Below are 22,564 nucleotides of genomic sequence, written 5' to 3'. Positions count from 1 at the left end.
AAATTAATACACTATTAATCGTTGTTATTTTATCTACATCGATTTTCAAGCTTGGACATTTAGACGTTTATAATTCCGTTTGGCACGCTGTGACACAAGAGGTAGCCGAGCTGTTCGCCTGCTCAGAATCACATGCCATAGAGAGAGAGTAGCAGTTGCTTAGCAAGTAGGTTAGCTCCAATAGCTACCAGTTCCTTATCATCTGGCCAGCCAAAATTCTTAATTTTCCTCTACTTTGGTGCTCAACGTATTCGCCACGATGTTCGAGGAAGCAAGCGAGGTGTTCGATAACATGTTTAAAACATCGTTTCCCTTGACTTTTATTGTATTTATTCCTGCGGTGCTGATTCTTGTGTCACCGCTCCCAGCTGATGCAGCGCATGAATTCACTGTGTATCGCATGCAGCAGTACGACCTACAGGGACAGCCCTATGGTAAGTCAAGTCGGGAATGCACTGAAAATAAAACGGAGATTTAATTATACTGGGTTAGTAACGTGTGTTGGTTCTAAATCCAATCGCTTGACTATAAATGTCAAGGTAACGCAATGACAGCACGCATGCTAGCCGTAGCTCCTAGCCGCAGTAGCTGGGTTGGCTAGCTGTTGTTTCCTTATTGGCCCGTTCATTGATTCGGAATTGAACGCGATTTCCATTCAAATGAACCAGTACAATATACCCCTCTAAACCGATGACGTTACAAACATAGAGATGGAACGATTACAACATTTGCATGTACTTACTATAATGCAAATTGTCTAATGAAGGGTGTCCACTGGTGTAGGTAGATATGTTTTTAATTGGCCCCAGCAAACCCAGTACGATTGAAAAGGTGGAAACAATATTATATAAACAAAAGATATAAACATACAATCCCGTTCACTGGCATTTGCGTTCACTAAATGCAGGGTCTAATACTCAAGTGTTGTCATATTGATGTTGGTTCACACTGTATACCAATGTTGCTAAAAAAAAGAATGGATCAATATAAAGGGAATACGTTTCATTTATTTGTATAACGATACTTGTTCATGTAATGTCATATCTTTGTACACTAACCTGATAGCTCAAACTTGTTTACCACTAGGTACCAGGAATGCTATCTTGAACACGGAGGCCCGTTCTGTGGAGGCAGAGGTCCTCAGTCGTCGCTGTGTTATTATGCGGCTGGTGGACTTCTCGTATGAGAAGTACCAGAAAGCCCTGCGCCAGTCGGCTGGGGCTGTGGTGATAATCCTGCCCAAGAACATGTCTACTATGCCTCAAGACATAGTACAAGTAATAACGCTCTTCACCATCGTCGTTTAACAGTTGTAACATTGTGCATTGATCCAAACACACACTCAACTTTTTTCTTAAACATTTCTAGTAGCAGGAGTAGTAGTAGGTTGGCTTTTGTTAATTTAATCACAATTTATTGAGACTCCTCATGATAGTGCTTGCTTAATTTAATTGTCAGCGGTAAAAATAATGATAACGCGGAAAAGTGCTTAACTGTGTACGGTACTTATTTATACAGTAAAGCCGGTCTAACCGTGCTAGCATGTTTCGTCAAAATGGTTGAACTCCATCTATGAATGATAAACGCACACAGGAAGCACTGCTTGCATTGCAGAATACCTTGACCCATGTGAGCTGTGTGATCCCACCATAGTTAACCCCTCCCTCTCTTCACTTTGGTCCACTGTAGCAGTTCATGGAGCTGGAGCCAGAGATGCTGGCCACAGAGACCATCGTCCCGGTGTACTTTGCACTGGAGGACGAAGAGCTGCTGTCCATCTACACCCAGACCCTGACGTCCTCACCCACCCAGGGGTCCTCCACTGCTGCAGAAGGTGTGCATGTCTTGGATCGTGCTCATTCACGATCCAAGAAGTATTTGTCTGTAGGCGAAACGGGTGTATTCTTTTGCCGTGTTGCTTGAGTTTGAATGGATATGATGGTCTTTGATTTAAATAGTAGTTCAAAGGTGTTCGTACTAGGGGTAGCCTGATATGGATGTTTTATAGCCGATAACCGATACGCCGATACCGATTTTTTTGAGCCGATAATACCCTGACTCCAGAATTCTCACGAGAGCACAATTTGAATTTGCTCAGCGAGTCACTCTGGGAACGAGCAATATACTCGTGTATATTCTGGGCCTCCCCTGGCCCAGAACATTAATCAGTCACATCGATGTATCAATATAGGCGTGCCAAAAGCGTTGCTGTTTACCGACCGGATGCGGCAAGAGTCTTATCTATAGGTTAGCTTCACTGGTCTGGATACGTCACCCCTTGTATTCTTCTGATATTTTCAAATGCGTGCTTGGTGCGGCCCCTCGAGTTGGGCCATTTTCATTACTCTTTGCCAGACCCTACAGTTTTGTAGATGTGGGTCCGGATTTCCAGGCTAAGCCTCCCTCAATTAGCATCATAAAAATTACACAATGATGAAAACAAATGTTACAATTTCTCATTTATGAGAAACATTTATTGAACTGACTGTAAATGTCATGCCGAAGAAAATAATGGGAAAAGAAATCGGCCGATACACGTAAAAAACGCAAATATACGATATCGGTCGATCACTAGTTCGTATGGTGTAGTTTAAGATCTTAGAGAACAGGATGCTGGTTTTGAATGTCATCCATTTTATCCTCCCCAGTGCTGCTGCATACTGCCACAGCCAACGGCTTCCAGATGGTGACCAGCGGGGCCCAGAGCAAAGCCATCAGTGACTGGGCCATCACTAGTCTGGAGGTGAGACACAAAGACCTCACGCTAGTCTGTTCCCACCTCATACGGTTACTAGTTTGGGAAGGACCAAGTCAGGGCTTTTTAAAACCAAGCCATCCAACAACTACTGTGGAGAACATTAATGGGGTAGCGGGATCCATTTCCTTGATGAGTTATTAAAATGGCCGAGTCTATGGTTGTTTCTATTCAAACTAAAAAAAAGTGGTTGACAATTACAAAGAAAGTGTGCGGGGGCATTGTGTGTTGATCTGAGCAGGGACTTAAACCCAGAGTGAAATGAATGGGTTTAGTCATTGTGCAGGGGATTAGAGGATGCCCACTGAGGATTTTTACTGGGGAGTGCCCCCCCCCGCAGCAAGCTCGCAAATGGACTGGCCGCAGCTTTACTTAATGTAGTTTCTGTTCGCTGCTACTGCTAGCTGTAATGTATGTCATGCATATGAAAAAGTTCTCAAGCTCTTGGTTTTCTAGAAAACGCTAATTTTAAATAAGTTTTTTAATACACTGGTTACTGTGTAACTTTTATTTTATTCTCCTCAGCTCCATTTTTTGAACTTGAAGCCAATGTTTTCAGACTTTATTGGAGAAGAGCATAATGTAATAATAATACATTGTCGATGTCGATGGAGGGGGGGGGGGGGGGGGGTCTAGGAGTAGGCAGAGGAGAAGAGATGGGTCTTGAGGTGGGACTGGAAGACGGTGAGGGACTGGGAATCGCGGATATGTCGGGGGAGGGAGTTCCAGAGCCGGGGAGCTGCCCTGGAGAATGCTCTGACACCAAGACTGCAGAGTTTGGCTGTGTGGGCGGAGAGGAGAGAGGAACATGGGTGCCGTCTCCACGTGCCACAGCTCTAGTTATTAACAAATGTCTTCTTGTCCCTCAGGGGCGGCTGGCCGGGGTCGGAGGAGAAGACCTGCCCACCATCGTCCTGGTCGCTCACTACGACGCGTTCGGCGTGGCTCCGGTACACAACCTGCCCACCAAACAATATACACTAGTATAGTAGTACTAGTATAGTATACTAGTATTAATGTAACAAAAGAGAGTTTAATGCATGTTATTAAGACAATTACAGAACAGTTGCTGGCAATGATATTCTTTAGTCTTGGGCTCCTCCAACAGTGCAACATAAGAAAAAGTAAAAGTATAAGAGAAACACGAGTAGGAAATCTGAGACTTCAATAAAAAAAATATTTAATAAAAAGTAAGTGTGTAGGAGAGCGGAGACCTAAACGTAAAACTAAATACATTTAAATTCATGGACAGGGATGCCATGACGGTGAAGGTAATGTGTGTTTTGTCCGTCGCACAGTGGCTGTCCTACGGTGCGGACTCCAACGGCAGTGGGGTGTCCATGCTGCTGGAGCTGGCGCGCCTCTTCTCCAGGCTGTACACCTACAAGAGGACCCACGCTGGGTAGGTGCTGCTCAGGCGCCGGCCGCCCTGCACGGCTCATCTTCTGGGAGCATGAGATTATGGCTAAAAAATATATATATTTGGTTCCTGTTGGTTGTCAGTTGAGGTCATGGGTAGGTAGGGAATTTATTTTATTTTTTTATTTTATTTACGAGAAAATTCGCTAATCCCTGTACAGAATGAAGAGGTGCTGTACAAAAACGTAATTATAGTTTGCATCAATTATTATATATATATTTTTTATTATTTTATTTTTATTTATTTTTTAAGCTCATAAAATAATTTGGGTCGCACTTAAATTGACAGGGTCGGTGATTATGATTAATCACCTTATGATTATACTGGGAGTACCGACTGCTGAATAGAGCGAGAGCACGTTTCTGATTAAATTGCATTAGTCACGTTTTGCGTTTGTTTGAATAGCGAATCTAATGGAACACTTCGTGAAGTTGGGAAGGCCTAAATGGTTTACGTTTGTTTACGCTTGCTTAATAATGAATGTGTAGGTGCTGAGTTGCCAGGGTTATTTTCTACAACATTTTTCAGCATTAAATAAGCACTTTCATTCCCTAATTTGTTCTTGACCATTTCTGTGCATACGTATATACTGGTAATAGATTGGTACTCACCGGCATCCTACTTAATTTGACGGGTCGTGCCCCATATCCTGTGTACAACTATGGACAGACTTACTGTGAGGCAGGGGGAATCTTTCAGTGCGGATCTTCTAACCCTGCTGTATTAGAGACCTGTACCGTGTGGGATGTAGTTTATCGACGGCTGTAGATGACCGCGTTCTCCCTGTTCTGTGTTCAGGTACAACCTGCTGTTCTTCGTCTCTGGCGGAGGGAAGTTTAACTACCAGGGAACTAAGCGTTGGCTGGAAGACAACTTGGACCACACAGGTATGCAGGCAGAACTCCACCCCTACCTGTACATGATGAGGTTAAACTATCCTCCCCACACACGGTCACCCACTATATTGAGCAACAAGATAGACTAAAAAAAACTTCATTGAAATAAATGTAAAATATTCACAACACAACTATGTACAATTTAAAAACAACATTGTGAACAATATTATTCATGGAAGAGGACCACCTTGGTAGTGGAAGGAGTAGAAGCAGCAGTGGTAGTAGTAGACGCAGCATGCTTGCGCAACATGTTTCTGAGGAAACGTGAGGACTAATCTGTGGTACAGTTAATTTCCGGATCACGGAGGCCTTAAATTTGCAAACTCAGGGCTGACTTCTTTCTTTGTGGGCCGGAACATGTCGGCTAAGCTTTAAGCATGTTGATGATAAATTGTGTCCTTTTTTGGTCGAAAATATTGCCTAAATCATAACATTTCATTGGTTTATTTTTGATAATTGACATTTCTATGCAGTCATGTATCAATGGCTCACCCAAATTACTAATAATGAATGATGTATTCTCTTAAGTCAATCTAAAGCTAAATAAAGTTCCCTTTAGTTTATTATAGTGATTGGACCACCGAAGAAATGTGGGCCCCGGTGGCGCATCGGGTAGAGCGCGTACCATTGCTCAGGTCTGATCGCAGCAACCCCGGTTCGATTCCTGCCCTGGTCCTTTATCTCACTAACCATCTCATTCTATAATGCGGCATAAAACAAATAAGCAAATTCAGGAATTGAAAGGCCTGTTGTCTGTACCCCTGCTTCCTGTTGTCCATAACAGAGAATCTTCCGGTTTGGACATAGAGCATCGCGTCTAAATTGGAGGCCTGACCATAGTCTGGTCGTGGCCTTAAAGGCATGACGCTACACTTCTCTTATAGCTCTTCCTTCTCCTACACTATTCAGCATTAACACTAAGGAGGCCCTAACAAACGAAGGACTAGGTAGGGGTCCGGCATCTCGCGGTCCCAAACTTAAATCCTCATTTTAACCCCTTTCCGTTCCCCGTGTTTCATCCTCTTGGCTCTCTCTGCCCCCAGACTCCAGCCTGCTGCAGGACAACGTGGCGTTTGTGTTGTGCCTGGACACCCTGGGCAACGGCGATGGGCTGCACCTCCACGTGTCCAAGCCCCCCAAGGAAGGAACCCCCCAGCACGCCCTGCTGAGGGAGCTGGAGTCGGTGAGCAGAGCCGTCAGACGCTACGGTCGTCCGCGTCACACAAGGCTATGATCCACCGGGTGTATACGACTTGTGTGCAGCTGTCAATGATGACGTAACCTGGGATAGGACCAAACAAACATTAATAACATTTATTTTTAAAGGTTATGTAATTTTTCCAAACCAAAGCCAAGTTGCCCTCGTAGTAAACAACACGGGGTGGGAAAATGTCTCTGCTGAAGCTGTTGCTGTGAAGTACAGTTTCAATGGATGTCACTAGCCGTTATTTAACTGCAGATGGTTCCCATTGCACAAATGCAACCCTCTTAAAATGGACACAAGCGAGTGTATCAGAGTGTTTAGTATCGCATCTTAAAGAGACGATATAATCAGCAGCGCTTTTCGCACGGAAGAGGAAATGGAAGGACGACGTACATTTTAATTTTTTCATTTTCATCATTTTAAAAAGAGTGCCTACAAAATGAGCAATAAAATGCAAGAAATAAAATAAAAACAAACAAATGGGATCCTAAGGATCCTGAGCAACAAATGCATAACTCCAATAACACAATGCATGTTCAAAAATAAATGGAAGGAATCAAAAACTACAATAAAGTAGAGCCTGACCGCTACTGGATTTTTGGGGCTGAGTAAAGACAAAGTCAGATCTTGATCTATGGTCCGATGTCCCCCCCCCCCCCCCCCCCCCGCCCCCAGGTGGTGGCCAGCCAGTACCCGGAGCTCAAGTTCTCCATGGTGCACAAGAAGATCAACCTGGCCGACGACACGCTGGCCTGGGAGCACGAGCGCTTCGGCATCCGCAGGCTGCCCGCCTTCACGCTGTCCCACCTGCCCTCCCACCGGCTGGCGGAGCGCTCCAGCATCATGGACGTGCGGTCAGTGTCCCCCTCCTCTCGCCACGGAGCGGGACTGCCCCCTGCTGGGTGGGTCCCTCTACTGCACGCCTCGCGCCTCGCGCCAGCGTGGGGGCGGACGCTGGCGTCGCCGTCTTTGTCTTTGTTTCACAGTCATCGTCTCCCCTCCCCCTCCCCTTAGAAGTCTCTGTCTGTCTGTCTGTCTGTCTCGTCCCCCCCCCCCTGGGGCTGATCAATGAGGGTGGGGGTCCACATTGAAGCAGTGGTTCAAAACGTAATTAAAACAAAGCCCTGAGACACACAACCATGGCCAGATATTAATATATTAAATTAATCGACCTTTGTGATTATGGTTTTGGATTTTTGTCAGATCTGAGAAGCCCATGGTAATGTGGGAGTCGGATCTTTGTGATTGGCCCACCGGTGTCGTAAGAGCTCCTTCCTGTTCGTTCAACTCTAACTTTCCCTGTGTCTTCCCAGCTGTCACCCGTGTGTGTGTGTGTGTGTGTGTGTGTGTGTGTGTGGTTAGAACAGCAAATACTGCGCACCATCTTTCTATGTTCCGCTTCTTGCATTTCAAATTCCAAGAGAAGCATGTCTTTTGCAGAATTTCACTCTTTTGTTCTGGGTGATCTAGACGGAACCTATTCTATTTTTCTTTTTCTCCCTCTTGCAAAATGTCCCTTCCCGTCTGCCTTGTGTTGATATTCGTGTGTGTGTGTTTGCAGGCCTCATGTCGACCTGAGGAAGCTGAGCAGGAACACCAAGGTGGTGGCCGAGGCGCTGGCCAGAGTCATCTACAACCTGACGGAGAAGGTGAACGCTGAGGTACTGCTGTGGTCCACTGCACTGACGTCACTTCAACATGGGTAGTCCCCACGTGTTGGTTGACCGTCTCCTCCTCTCTCCTCCCAGGGTGTCCCAGAGGACCTCCAGATCTTCACTGAGCAGATGGTAAGAGAGCTGCACTCCCCCCTCTCAGACTCCCTTATTCTGAGTTGTTCCGATACCAATACCAGTGTCAGAAATTCCTCAGATACTGCATTTTAAGGCAGTGTCGGCGATACTGCATTTTTTAGGCAGTATGCAAGTCAATGCGCTGATCCGATACATCACGTGACTTGCTCATCTATGACACAGGCAAAGAACATCACAAACGCGTGCAGTGTTCTGTTGCGTTCGTAAATGGTTTGAGGTGGAAAAGTCGGAAATGGGAAACGCGTCATCTCCGAGCGACGTGCGTTCCAGCTACCAATTAGGAAAAACGTGGATGCATTGATGCTTACCTACAATATTACAAATGTATTATTATAAATATAGATTATAAATCAAATCTTTTTTTGTTCTATGAGTCGTCAAAATGCTAGAGGCTGTATCAGTAAATACTCGGTATCGGCCGATACTCAAGTTCAGGAATCGTTATCGGGAAGGGAAAAGTCTCCGGTGACATCCCCACTGCTCCACGGCCTGCCGCCCTGGTGACGCCCCCCTGTCCCCCCCCCACCCCCAGCAGGTGCAAGAGGAGCAGCTGTCGTCGGTGGTGGACTGGCTGACGGCTCAGCCCCGCGCAGCCCAGCTCCTGGACAAGGACAGCAGCGTGGTGTCCACCCTGGAGCACCAGCTGGGGCGCTACCTGAAGGACGTCAAGAGGCACTACGTCAAGGCGGACAAGAGGTCAGCCCAGCTCCGTTTAGACCGCCGTCGTGGTGACGGCCCGACTGTCACACACAAAGCCTGGATGAGGACTGTTTCTTGTTAAGCTTCGTGCAGTGATTTAACTTTTAGATTTATGTTTTTCTCTCTCAGGGATCCGGAGTTTGTGTTCTACGATCAGCTGAAGCAACAAATGAATGCTTACAGGTAGGGCTTTAGATGGCCTCTGAATGGTTCTGCAGGCTTGAGCTGAATCCCAATTGATTCATTTTAACAGCTTTGGGAGTGGCACCAATCTTCCTAAGGTTAAAAGTCCTCTTTTTAAGTTGGCCTTGTCTGTAAATCCCCTTTTTATCTTGTCTGTTTCAGAGTAAAGCCTGCCATTTTTGACCTGCTACTGGCGTTCTGTATAGCAGCCTATCTGGGAGTTATGTATCTGGCCATCCAGGTAGGTCTTTAGAGCACTTCAGATTGTTTTACACGTCATAATCCTTTTATAGCCGCCATTGCAATCCTTTCAGTCAAGCGCGGGTATAACATCGGTATTTATGTCAAAGTACTGCTTTTTGCAACACAGTTCTTAATTTCTGCATCGCCTTAGGCAAGCTGACACTTCTTACTTAATTACTTAACAATTTATAACAAAGTCTTTCAAAAGTCCCTCACTCCATCTGTTTCTCCTTGGTCCGTTCCAGAACTTCGGCCTCCTCTACAGTGTCATCCGTAAAGTCACTCAGCCCAAGGCCAAGACCCACTAGACCTCTTAGCCCGCTCAATCCCTTCCCCCCACACTCCCCCTCTGAGCTCCGGCCAATCAGAACCTGAGGCCGGGCCATGCAGCTGTGTTTGTATGTACTTCGGTAGGTGTGTGTGTGTGTGTGTGTGTGCGTGTGCGTGAGGGAGAGAGACTGCCTGATGTTTTCTTTTGAATCAACATTGTCATTACCCTCTCGCTGATGAATTTAACACATTTTTAAAAAACATTAACACTTTGGGGCTCATTTTTGACAAAAATGCCAAGATTTATTTTTCTCCCCGTCTTCCTGCCTTTTTTTTTTTCCTGTTTTTATATCTTTTTTTCTTTTCTTTTTTTAACCACCAGTTTTGGGTAATCAGTAAATCCCCCAATTGCACTCAGCCTGGGGTGTCTGTCTGTGCAGTCGGGTCAGACGGACGCACCGTGAGACGGCTGGGACAGGCTGAGTCCTGGACCCCCCCTGTGAGGTCTCTCCCTGGCCCTCCCTGGTGGGTCGATGGGGGGGGGGGTAGCCCAGTACAGGCTGGCCGTTAACCCGGCTCTCGGAGCCTGAGTGTTACTCTGCCAAACCGAACTGGAAGGGCTCAGGCTTCATCAGGCAGCTAGAGGGAGATTTGAGTTCTGTGGAGGTCAGAGGTCGCCCTGTAATCTGTATTGAAATGTGTCACATTCGTAACACTCAGTAATGACTTCATTTTTTTTTTAAGGATGGTTTAACTTATCGGAAGGCCTGTCCGAATTAATGTGAAGATTGTGTGTAGATAACCCGGCTTGATTGCCCTTTTTTAGTACGCTTAAACAATTGGAGCGGTTATGATGATATGCTAATGAATTTCCTTGTTCTCCTCCTGTATGAAATTAAATCCCATTTTTGAATACGATTTCGGTAAAAAAAAAAAATAATGCAAAAAAAAAGAAATTATTTGATCATTGAACAAACATCAGAGACCTTTGTTGCACTTAATGTTTGTTTTTTCTCACTAATGTTTTTTAAAAAATTGTCAATTCATACTAATGTACTCTACTCTACCTTAACCCTAAATCCTGCTGTCTGCGATTTTGCTGGGCTGTTAATGGTTAACGATCATGGCCACTTGATCTTGTCAGCCCATGCATGTGTTGGACGTGGGGCATTCTCTCACACAGTGCCACCATAACACCGTAGGACACAAGGAACCAAGCCGAAAAGCCAGGCCATGTTGAATGTCATTGTGATCCAATTCTTCATGTTATTGCTGGAGGTGTCACTATCGGTATCAGATAACAGTATGTTCAGGTCAAGACGTTTTGGTGACAACCATTGCTTTACTGCATTTGATTAAATCCGTGTTCCCTGATCTTGTCAAGAATGCATATTGCTTGCTAGCGATAGTAACTATTCCATGTGTCAGTGCATGATCTATGTCTGCCCCCTGGTCCCTATTTACAATCATGGTAACGATGAAAAAGGACTTGTGTAAATGACTTGCCTACCAAGGGAAATGCTGTGTGTGTGTGTGGGATGCCTTTCTATGACTTAATTTATTGAAGCAGTCGATGCTGGATGTGAGCACTGATTTGATCTCTCCTGTTATGTGCGTGTCTTAAGCTGTTGCCATGTGATCCTGAAAATGACCGTTAGATAATACTTTGAACAAAAATAAATTTGGTGAAATAAATCTGCGATGCAAAGGATTGGCTGTAATTTACATAATTATTTTTATTTGATGAAGGGGCACATGATACAATAACACTGGTTGAATGGAATTATTAAAACTATGTTTAAAAAATGAAATAAAACATTGAGTACCAGTTGTCAGAGATTTAGAAAGGGGTGAGATTCAAACAAGATCAGACAAAGAAAAGGAGCGAATGGTTGATTTTTACAGTGTACCAATGGTCCAGAGCAACAAATCCTGTATCTTTAAAATTACAACCCTAACAGCTAACTCTCAAATGTGATTACAAAAGTTCCACAATTATTCAAATTTACTGACATTGTGAGGTACTAGTAAACAAAAAACAATAAATTACAGTGCAATTTATAAAATAAAATAAAAACTGCAGGAAATAACCGCCCATATTTTCAACAACCTCTTCCCCGCCCTTTCCGCTAGGTCCCAGAAAAACACCAAGATTATAATTGAATGGACGTTTTTGGCACAATCTAAAAACATTAATCAAAATGCATCTCACAGCATCCCCCATTTCACATGAAAATAGATCAGCCAAATAAATCACGGAAACATTTACCTAATATCAATCCACTGCACATAATTTCATTTTTCGTAGTTTCATATTTTCGGAAGGTGCATTTGGACGGTTCCAATGGAAACTCCTGTCAAATTAAACACACCAGTCGTGGATGCAGTTAATGCAGATCAAGGCCATCGCTATCATGACAGACGGGGAGAGATATGGACGGAGCGGGAGGGGGCGAAGTTACTCAGTGATTGAACGTACCATGGATGGTTTCCTTGGGGGACCATGGCACGTCAAACCTTCATCGCGGTTCATTCATGTTAACAACACTTATCTCTGCCCCTGTCTCGAACGTTTTCTTTTGCAGTGAAATAATACTAATTCAACCATGGCTAAAGTTGTCATTAAAGTATGCCTTTTAAAAAAAGGTTTGAGGAAATCATTAAAAAGGGAGTTTAACACCCTGGAAAAGAGTTCAGTTCATTTCAAGTCCCCTGGGGCTAGAATGTTAACATAAAAAAAATCAGTAGTCGATAGTTATATTACAAACAGTAATTGTAGCCTTCGGGGAGTGATTAAGTCTCGCTTCAACTTATAATACACAATTATGCATAGCACCACGTGCTGCAAAAGGTGTCAACCGAGAGCTGAAGGTTTTTGCCGTCATACACAATCGGAGCATCAAGGAAACTAAAGAAGGAATAGGACTCAGTGATCAAAATGAATCAAAACGAATCTAAAGTGATAAAACAAAACAAGGTGACTACCTAGTCCCTCGGGATCCTGGAATGAACAGCCAATCATAGCAGAACAGCGAGGGGATGGTGGGTCGCTCTACAGACAAACGCTCTCAGGACAAAACCAGAAACAGAAAACAGCAGCTATTTTCTTAGAGAAATCAACAAAGGTATAGTAATAAAAACGACTACGTCCGACAGGAAACTCATGAACTAGTTTGAGTTTAGTTTGGAAAGGGTGGGGGGGGGGGGGGGGGGGGTCCGTGGGCTAAAACAAACAAACGGAAGCGTTGCCTACTGACAAAGAGACACAAGTGTGTCACAACATCTGCGGCCTGTTCCAGCGGCACAAGCATGCTGTTGGTCCGGAAAACTAAGAGCTTCAATTAGATCGAGGAGGTAGGATGGATGGATGGATGGACTCCCTGGAGCTGTACGGAGAATGCGCACACCGACGCACACGCGCGCAAAAAGACACCCGCGTGATTGCGTGGCCTCCGCTGACTCAGATGGATTCTGATGGAAGAGGATTTGTTTACTCCGTCGACTGGGAGTTTACGATTACATTGAGAAGCAGGAGGGTTGCATTTTTTTTCTTCGTCATTTGTAATGTTAAGACAACTTCATAGCATATTAACAAAACCATTCCTATGTCATGCATTCCCACATGGTGCTTGTTTCCTTTTCTCATATACAGGGTCAGGGCCGTCACTTCGATTTTCTGAGAACCGCTGAACGGCTTATCAACATAAAACATTAACCCCTTCAAATAGAAACGAGAGGATTATACGGAAACCCAGTCAATCAATTACAGCAGTCAATAAACCGGCCGTCAGCTTGTACGCCTTCATCTCAGTGCAACAACAGACGCAATACTACAAACACACAACAACGAAAAAAATATTAAGAAAACGAAAAATAAATTCCATACGGGAACTCTTTGAGTGTAAGTGTTCTAATGCCTATTTATCAACAGGAAGGAAGTAAACAAATAAGAGACATGAAAAATCACGTTCATCATTTGAAATGCCTCACTTTAAAAACAACCGAAGGGTTTTGGAATTCTGTGTATCAAAAAAGGTCTTACATCACTATTTGGAGCGCACACACACACACACCACTCCCTCATGCACCAAAAACATGATGGGGCTATCTCAATAACACAACTGCTGCGGTGTTTGTGTGTGTGTGTGGGTCCATGCGTATGCGAGTGTCTACGCGTGCGTGTCTATGCGTATGTGCACGTGTTGGTCTTTCAGTACATCGGTGTGTGTGTGTGTGTGTGTGTGTGTAGAAGCAGCGTGTTCAGTTATTGACCAGGGAAATGATATGAGAAGCAATATGTGATACGAGAGCGTGGTCAAACAGGAAGGAGTTTGCCTCAGGTGGATCTGGGGGCCGCTGCGCACATATACACACACACACACACACACACACACACCCACTCACATACTCCCCCCCTACACACACAAACACACACACACACACACACTACTACACACACACACAGCATCCCGAAGCCAGGCTCTTTTTTAGTTTAGAGAGAGAGAGACCTTTTGATATTTCACTGGCTGTGATTGCAGCTCACCCTTCACGATGTATATCCGGGCTGGGTGCTGATATGTTATGCGATGTGACGGTCCACGATTGTGATGACACAAACGTACACACACACACACACACACACACACACACGCACACACACACACACGCACAGACACACAGACACAGCCGGCATGGTGTTGTATTGTGAATCGCGGTTTGCATGTCTCGTCTCTAAGCAAAACTAAATTGACGTTGTGATGAGGATGGTAAGACACAGAGTCGCCTGAAATAACATTCACAGTGCTATAATTTAAAACAAAAACGATAAGATCAACCATGACAACAACGAAACAAGTCTACAGAAAAACATCCGCCGCCTAAATATGGTCTTTTTCCAACCACTTTCTTCTGCTCACTCTTTCTTTTTTTCTCCTTTGCGATCATGACAGCACACCAACCGCCACGCGTGGACGCCCGTCCTGCTTGCACTTGCGGCCGGCAGCCAGAAGATGGCGACAGAGAATCCACTATAGATGTTTGTCCTTGGAGACGCCATTCTGCACGTGTTTCCTGTGACAGAGGGAGGAGGGAGAGAAAAAAAAAGACACATGCCCCAGAGCATGTTAGAGTAGCTGGCAGAATGTAAGGGAGCCATAGCTGGGCTGGAAACGAGAGACAAGGCATCAAGGAGGGCAGAAAGGGCGAAAGATAAGACCGATGATACCTCTCGTCTCAATCCCTCCCCCCCCCCTCCCCCCACCCCTCCACAGGGAGATGAGACCTGCTCTCTAAGTAACATTACAGTTAATGAGTGCATGTGTAATACCATTGTGAGGAGAGGGATGTGCTCAGGCCAAAAGGGAATCCAACCCTGCATAAATTTCACCTATTCATTGACCATTTCCTATGATTAGCAAGTCATTAGCCCTGCGCTTCCTAGCTTGCGGTGCCTTGAGCAACACGCCAGTGAACACCGATAGCCTCTATCTGGGTCGTCCCTAGAAAGCCCAGGAGGAAAAGTAAATCACCTCCACTCAAAGCTTTACATGTGAGTGGTGTTTGCATGCTGCAGCACGCCTCACTGCCGCCTCCACCCAGACTTCCTGTATGGAAGCGCGAGGGGACGGCGTGGATGAAAGAGTCGAAAACTGCGATTGCGATTTAGCATGCGATTTTTCTTCCTTATGTTCTGTATTATTGCCTAAACAAGCAATAATTCATTCTATAGTATGAACAACACAACAATGGAAGAAGTCATCATATAAACTGATCTTTCCTTTAGGCCAGGCCTATTTGTTGAAATGAATTGATGCATGAATTGGTATTATAACATCTTTATTTTACTATTGAATTGTAAAAGAAAATAGTAAAAAAACAAAAAAAAGCGTTCTTTCACATGGCGATTTCGGTTTGAACTAGATTAATGGTTCAGCCCTAGGGCCGGCCCCCTGGCGGTCAGCGGATGCTCTGGGGCAGGTCAGTCATGCTCAAGGGCGGGCTGATAAGGAGCAGGGTTGGGTCACGTCGCCTAATCGAATCTCCATGCAAACGGACGCACTTTGATCCTATCGGCCAATCAGGGCTGGCGTGCATCGCGATAACCTCTGCCTGAGATGCAGCCCTTCCCCACATCAAGGCCCCCCCCCCCCCCCCACCCCCCCACCCCCTCCCCCTGACTCGAGTTTGTCTACATTTGTATATGCAAAACAATTTATATTTGGGAAAAGCTTCAGGGCTTAGTTTGAATCGTCAACACTGACCGGGCTTGACCTTGTTGACCTGGGTTTCCCTATGACAGCCTATCACGGTCCAGAAGGGACTGTTCAACTTTGGCGATAGGTGGTGACACTCATAGTGAGAGGCCTGGATCTCACAAGACCGCAAACAAAGTGTTTGAACAAACGTGTCTGTTCTGATAAACAGGTACAATACAGCAGACACACGCATGCGTGAGTACACACACACACACACAAACACACACACACACACACACACGCACACGCACACACACAGTGAGATGTGATGGTTTGTATGTGTGGGAAGCCAACAGTATCTAAAGGGGCTTCTGCATGTCAGCGGTGGAGGGCAAGCGATGTAATCAGCAGAGGATGATCCAGAGACACGTGGCCGGCAGCCGATCCCACTGATCTCATTGAAGATAGAGAACAATGCATCCAACCGGAGCTTCAAAGATAGCTGCCCAATCAGAGAGATACACAACGCCTCTTTAAGTATGGTGTGCGCTTCCTTGCCCAACAACGACCAACAGCAGTGCAGAGCAAACTTTGATCCGCCTCTCAAGCTCAATCTCAACCACCAACCGCCATGCTTAGCTAAACGCTAGCCGTCGTATTCCTGCCCCTTCCAGTCAAACGAGGGCGTTCCCTTCCTGCAATGGTTCCTTTGCACCTTTGGGTTTGGTTTGGCCCCATCAAGCGAGATGCGTTAAGGGGCTCCACTTTACGACCCGAGGCCGTTAAGGGCAGAGTCTAAATGGCTCTCAGAATGGGCCTGATGCAAGCGGAAACACACACGCACGAGCGCACGCACGCACACGCACACGTACACACACACACACACACACACACACATACACACAGCGTCCACTTGCTCGTGGCTGGGGATAAACAGCTCCTCCTATCAGATCCCGGCTCCTCTAAAGGCCTCCACTGCGACTCACCCGTGGACGGCGCTGTGGTCGTGCTGGTGGTCCGAGTCGTTGGCTTGGTGGGCCGGGACCAGCCCAGCCGCGGCCGCCTTCACCCCCTCCACCTCCTCGTACTCCCGGACGTCGTTCACCTCCTTCATCTTCAGCACCTTCACCACAAACACCACGATGAACTGGGAGGACAGAAGGAGGAGAGGAGAGGTTAGGACGGGACCATCCGGAGACACTTGCTCTTCACACTCGGTGCTTGTGTGTGTGTGTGTTTTTGAGTGAGTGAGTGAGTGAGTGAGTGAGTGAGTGAGTGAGTGAGTGTGTTTTTGTGTGAGTGTGTAGTGAGTGTGTGAGTGAGTGTGTTTTTTTGTGTGTTTGAGTGTATCCGTCCATCGGCACAGATAATCCACGGTTCTTCTTCTCAAACACAAAACGACACATTTACCCCATGAATCCTCAGAAGGATTCGTAAGTCAGCGCAATCAAAGAATAAGCAGATAAGACAACACTTCACTGCATCCCAGGTGACGTTCATCCCAACTCAACGTGCAGACAGTGTTTCCTTCCGTTGCGTCTCACCAGGAACCAGTAGATGTTCATGAGCAGCAGCGCCAGCAGCAGGGCGTTGAAGAAGAAGTAGAAGGGGATGTGAGGGACCGACTGCAGGCTGGAGACACAGGTGGCGTACAGCACCTTCAGGGGGAACCAGTACAGCCGGAACCAGAACCTGATGGGGGGGACAAAGAGAGGGGGGAAGCCGGCCTTAAGGTCAGGACGGTGGGACCGTCCGGCCACGCTGACACACGACCGCTCTGACAGGTAGAGGGAGAGTCTGACCTCGATGGACATTGAAAGGCATTGAGAGAGGGAGAGTGGGCTGGAGAGTGAGGAAGAGAGCACAAGTGAGACTGAGAGAGGCGGACAGACAAACAGACATAGAGAGAGAGAAGCAGTGAAAGGGTGGGAGACAGGGAGAGAGACAGGGAGAGAGACAGGGAGAGAGACAGGGAGAGAGAGAGAGAGAGACAGAGGAGAGAGCGAGAGAGAGACAGGGAGAGAGAGAGGTAGAGCGAGAGAGAGAGAGAGTGAGAGTGAGAGAGAAAGAGAATGATCGAGACTGATGGTGCAGGAAATAAAATGGAACACAGGTGCGCTTCTAAATTTGCAAATTAAAGAAACTGCACACCGGCATCGATCAAGAGCTCAACGTCACCTCAAAGCCTCCCTCGTTTCTCCCCCTTTGAATGCAAATCCGTCCCGAGAGTACAAACAGCTCATTTGAAACCTAAAACACCCCCGCGGGCTCTGGTCCTGTCCGGCCCACTCACCAGGTGATGCTGAAGCTCACGGAGCCCATGTTGGACAGGATGTCGTTGAGCAGGTAGTAGCTCCCTCCCCGGGACTTCAGGTACACGTTGAGCTTGGTGAACTCCAGCTGGATGTCGTTGATGTCATGCAGGAAGAGCACCAGCACGCCCACGTTGTGGTACCTGGACGGGAGGCGAGACACACGGAACACAGACTCAACATCTCCATCTGAGTCTGGGGCTTCCTTTAGCTTCTATCCTTCTGAGTCTCTAGCTTCCTTTAGCATCTATCCTTCTGAGTCTGTAGCTTAATTTAGCATCTATCCTTCTGAGTCTGTAGCTTCCTTTAGCATCTATCCTTCTGAGTCTGTAGCTTACTTTAGCATCTATCCTTCTGAGTCTGTAGCTTAATTTAGCATCTATCCTTCTGAGTCTGTAGCTTCCTTTAGCATCTATCCTTCTGAGTCTGTAGCTTCCTTTAGCATCTATCCTTCTGAGTCTGTGGCTTCCTTTTGCATATATCCTTCTGAGACTGTAGCTTCCTTTTGCATCTAACCTGAGTCTGTAGCTTCCTTTAGCATCTATCCTGAGTCTGAAGCTTCCTTTAGCATCTGAGTCTGAAGCTTCCTTTAGCATCTACCCTGAGTCTGAAGCTTCCTTTAGCCTCTACCCTTCTGAGTCTGAAGCTGACTTTAGCATCCACCCTGAGTCTGTAGCTTCCTTTAGCATCTATCTTTCTGAGTCTGAATCTTCCTTTAGCATCTATCCTGAGTCTGTAACTTCCTTTAGCATCTATCCTGAGTCTGTAACTTCCTTTAGCATATATCCTGACTATGTAGCTTCCTTTAGCATCTGAGTCTGTAACTTCCTTTAGCATCTACCCTGAGTCTGTAGCTTCCTTTAGCATCCACCCCATGAGTCTTTAGCAGTGTGGTGTTTCTGACCCGCTCCACTGTAAAGGTCTGTGAGGTGGCCTTGCAATGTGGTGTATAATAAAAACAAATGAACCTATAAATCGATACATAGATGGCTTTTGTCTGCAACAGATTGCCCATTTAATTTGCCCTTCGATACCGCGGCGCAGGCAGAGAGCGCTTTGCATTGTGGCTGGATCACGTTTCCTGTTCCTCTTTCAGCCTACAGACTAAACATCGATGATGCGATATGGTTAAACACTGAGTCTGAGGGCCGAGAGCAGGCAGCCTGAAGATCTGTTAATACGGCTAATTTTATCCCATGAACAGTGATCGTTGCCTTAATAACATTATGCATCACCTGGGTGGGCATAAACCTCGTGTTTGGTGCAGAGCACGACCAGATCTGATCCCAGCCTAACCCAGGGCGCTGAATGCAGTCGGCTGACAAGCCCGATTTATTTGTAAATCCCATATTGCCCCGAGTGTTTTTAATAATAACTATTTAACAATTATGCAGGAGGTCGGAGTGACAGCATCTCGCTCTGGATTGCCTACAGGTAGTCAGCGGACATTTTGGATGAACCAAGACCCAATCAGCTTGGACTCAACTCCCGACCCCCCCCCCCCTAGTCTCCGCACCTGAAGGCGTAGGAGAAGGAGATGAGGGCCAGCGTGATGACGTGGTGCACCACCATGACGGCCGAGTCTTTCCGCCAGGCGTCCATGTACACCGTGGCGTAGATGGAGTGGCCGTAGAAGCTGCCCTGGATCAGGTAGGCGATGGCGATGTCCGTGGGCACCGACATGCCGCTCTTCCAGTCTGGAGGGCGAGGGGGGGGAGTGAAGGGGCAAATGGTAAGTGGACCGCATTTATACAGCACTTTTCTTTTAAAGATTTTATGTTTGCATTTTTATCCTTTATTAAAGATTGAGATAGAGAGGACTGTATGGGAGAGAGAGGGGAGGACATGCAGCAAAGGACCACGGGCAGGAATGGAACCCGGGTCGCAGCGATCAGGACTGGGCCTTAATGGTACGCGAGCTACCGGGGCGGGGGCGCCCCAATATATAGCGCGTTACAATCATTGCCTACCATTCACCCATTCATGCACACATTCACACACCGACGGCGGTGTCAACCAACGCAAAGGCGACAGCCAGCTCGTCGGGAGCAGTCAGGGTGATAGGACAGGAGTCCCGAGTCCAGGCCCGAGACGTACACAGTCTAGCTGTGCGTGTCGCGTGAGGGGGGTCAGCGGCAAACGGAGTTGGGCGGGCTGAGGTGGGCCACGCGGGGAGGTGTGGTGTTAGTTCAGGTTGAGAAGGATCGTAAACAGGAAGCTCATCCGTTCCTCGGCGTGTTGAATAAAGGTTAAGAATGGCCTGTCCAAAGTTAACCGTGCAGACCAGTGTAACAGCACCAAGGCCTCGGATTGAACTGGAACACCGGATTGGAAAGTGCTGATCCGCTGAGTTCAGCTGTTGGCTCAGGGTTCTCGCCTGGGTCACCTACTATTCCGCCGTTATCGCAGATAGGAGTCCGAGCCGAGACAGGGGCGGACGCTAAATCAATATTAATATCAACCGCAATAAAACCCGCCGGGATAATGGCGTTTTTGAAATGCGTTTCCGATACACAGTTAACGGCATCGATCACTGACTCAGCCGCCCCACCTGAGTCAGTGTGATGCAGTGTTCAAGCAGAACACATTAGGCCACGACGGTGCTTGGCGACGTACACGCAAGCAGCCACCAAAGCTCTGCATGGAAATCGCAGTAACAATGTCGGCGACACGAGTTCCCCTTACCGCGACCTGAGTACCGCGACCCCCCGTAGTGATGAGGTCGACGAAGACCAAACAGTGGATGAAAGAGGGTCAGACCACTTCACTTGTGTTTACTTGCAATGCGGTATCGTTACCGTTTTGGTGTTTGGACCCGCACTTACTCCGAAAGAATCATCGCCTGCTTTTAGATATCAGACAGTCAAACGACCGTAAAAACCAGCGTTTCCATAGCGTGGACGTATTAGAGAAATGCACAGCCACTTATCCTGATCCCCCTCATCCGCAAACCGCCACTCGCCACACTATTTCACCGTCTGTGCGGAAGCACCCGAGAGAGGGCTAAGCTTCCAGGGCACTTATGTTTAATGCCACGCTGGTTGTGGATGTGTGGAGCTCCATCGGAGCAGTTGTGGATGTCTGTCTGCGGTGGATGTCTGCAGCATCACTCATTGCCCTCACTCTTTACTTTGGCATTCTGAACTCTGAGCACTGTTCGTTTTCTGTGATCCTGCGGTACTACTGTTGAACTATAATGTCTACATAAGATAGCCCGAGTTTTTGATGGGTTTATTTCGGCGGTAATGTAATGTTTATTACATTAAGTATCTGAAGGGGGGCGGACAAACTGAACTTCGCAGGGGTCACAAGTAATGAGGCGATTCCTGTCACAATTTTGGCAATATACTATAGCATGTTTGAATTTTAAGTCATATAATTTAATGTAATTGTATTGTATGCTATCATACTGATTGACGGAATCGTAATAGTTGTCGTATCAGATGATCCAATCTGAGATAGGCAGTCTGAGATTAAACGCCTTCAAATGATGATGGGGTGCATGGTGTTTGATCTGTGATTACGGACACACTTTTTCCCTGCCTCACAGGGTTAGGGTTAGTGAACTTTAGTGTACTGTAGTCCAACGTGATCACTGTTCTTTCCAGCGTGTGACCTGTGATTCCATTGTCCAATCAACCTATCGGGAGGCCTTCTATCAGTCGAACAGAGAGTGTCGACCGGCGACGTAGGACAATCAGTCACTTATCTCTTTATCTTCTGAGACATTTTGCTAGCCTGTTTGATTCAATCACAGGTAGACCAGAGTGGACACGACGGCGGCCTGCTTTCAGCGCGTTACAGCCAAACGTCCAGGTGAACACTGCAGAGTACAGAAGGCCATCTCTGTGCCCTGCTGTCAGACGAGATGGGTCCGTGGAAGGCGCCGCCCCCCCACTGTAAGCCAGGTCCCCCTAGAACCCTCTCCCTGGGTCGGACAGGGTTAGGCGCAGGCCTTGTGTAATGTATATCGATCGGCCTATCAGTCATTAAGCATTGAGAAAGTAAACACGACTGCATAGAGGACCGGCTGGCAACGAGTTACGTGGAAACATTTGCCCCCCCCAGTCTCTCATCGTTCCGACTGTTTCCCAAAACTGCCCTGCTAGCCTGCTTTCAACACTTCCCCTCTTCGGCATTATCTCATTTACCTCCAATAACCTGCACTAACCCCCCCCGGCCCTCTCTCGTTTCAGCCTGTCTCCCTTGTTCTCTCTCTCTCTCTCTCTCTCTCTCTCTCTCTCTCTCTCTCTCTCTCTCTGTCACTCTCTCTCTCTCTCTCTCTAAGTCCCTCCCTCTCTTCCTCCCTCTCTCTCTCTCTCTCTCTCTCTCTCTCTCTCTCTCTCTCTCTCTCTCTCTCTCTCTCTCTCTCTCTCTCTCTCTCTCTCTCTCTCTCTCTCTCTCTCTCTCTCTCTCTCTCCCCCTCTCTCCCTCCCTCTCTCTGTCTCTCTCTCCCTCCCTCTCTCTCTCCCTCTCTCTCTGTCGCTCTCTCTCTCTCCCTCCCTCTCTCCCTCCCTCTCTCTCTGTCACTCTCTCTCTCTCTCTCTCTCTCTCTCTCTCTCTCTCTCTCGCCCTGT

The 22,564-nt window shown here is 46.9% G+C and overlaps 2 protein-coding genes and 1 non-coding gene across 4 annotated transcripts in view; 2 read left to right on the top strand and 1 right to left on the bottom strand.

The window, feature by feature from the left end:
- The first annotated feature begins 111 nt into the window (after nucleotides 1–111).
- ncln (nicalin) lies at nucleotides 112–11,180 on the top strand. 2 transcript variants are annotated; one of them, XM_030373170.1, is made up of 15 exons: nucleotides 112–434; nucleotides 1,087–1,277; nucleotides 1,690–1,834; nucleotides 2,649–2,743; nucleotides 3,625–3,705; nucleotides 4,054–4,157; nucleotides 4,974–5,062; nucleotides 6,115–6,254; nucleotides 6,951–7,129; nucleotides 7,837–7,936; nucleotides 8,024–8,062; nucleotides 8,619–8,782; nucleotides 8,915–8,968; nucleotides 9,131–9,209; nucleotides 9,457–11,180. In XM_030373170.1, the coding sequence occupies exons 1-15, from the start codon at nucleotides 260–262 to the stop codon at nucleotides 9,517–9,519; spliced, it is 1,698 nt and encodes a 565-aa protein (XP_030229030.1). In that variant the 5' UTR covers nucleotides 112–259; the 3' UTR covers nucleotides 9,520–11,180. The 2 variants fall into 2 exon arrangements, with proteins under 2 accessions (XP_030229030.1, XP_030229029.1); XM_030373169.1 differs by having other exon boundaries at nucleotides 6,951–7,177.
- On the top strand, nucleotides 5,843–5,945 carry LOC115556454 (small Cajal body-specific RNA 11). Its single transcript, XR_003979031.1, has one exon.
- Nucleotides 11,181–11,197: 17 nt separating the features above from the next.
- cers1 (ceramide synthase 1) overlaps nucleotides 11,198–22,564 on the bottom strand; it is a 31,078-nt gene continuing 19,711 nt past the window's right edge. Inside the window, exons 3-7 of the mRNA XM_030373171.1 lie at nucleotides 19,504–19,684; nucleotides 17,969–18,130; nucleotides 17,220–17,367; nucleotides 16,662–16,822; nucleotides 11,198–14,551 (exon numbers count right to left, since the gene is read on the bottom strand). Of these exons, the coding sequence (XP_030229031.1) occupies nucleotides 14,509–14,551; nucleotides 16,662–16,822; nucleotides 17,220–17,367; nucleotides 17,969–18,130; nucleotides 19,504–19,684 (695 nt within the window). The 3' untranslated portion in view covers nucleotides 11,198–14,508. The remainder of the gene's footprint in view (nucleotides 14,552–16,661; nucleotides 16,823–17,219; nucleotides 17,368–17,968; nucleotides 18,131–19,503; nucleotides 19,685–22,564) is intronic.

The sequence above is a fragment of the Gadus morhua genome, chromosome 12 (assembly GCF_902167405.1).
Source record: "Gadus morhua chromosome 12, gadMor3.0, whole genome shotgun sequence".
In the NCBI taxonomy this organism is placed as follows: Eukaryota; Metazoa; Chordata; class Actinopteri; order Gadiformes; family Gadidae; genus Gadus; species Gadus morhua.
This window is presented reverse-complemented; position numbering and strand designations above follow the sequence as displayed.

Bases quoted from the DNA above. Each gene is read 5' to 3' on its own strand.
- ncln (XM_030373169.1), top strand. From the start codon at position 260: ATGTTCGAGGAAGCAAGCGAGGTGTTCGATAACATGTTTAAAACATCG. The intron at 7,937-8,023 runs GTACTGCTGTGG...CTCTCCTCCCAG, and splicing joins CGGAGAAGGTGAACGCTGAG to GGTGTCCCAGAGGACCTCCA. The intron at 8,783-8,914 runs GTCAGCCCAGCT...TTTCTCTCTCAG, and splicing joins TACGTCAAGGCGGACAAGAG to GGATCCGGAGTTTGTGTTCT.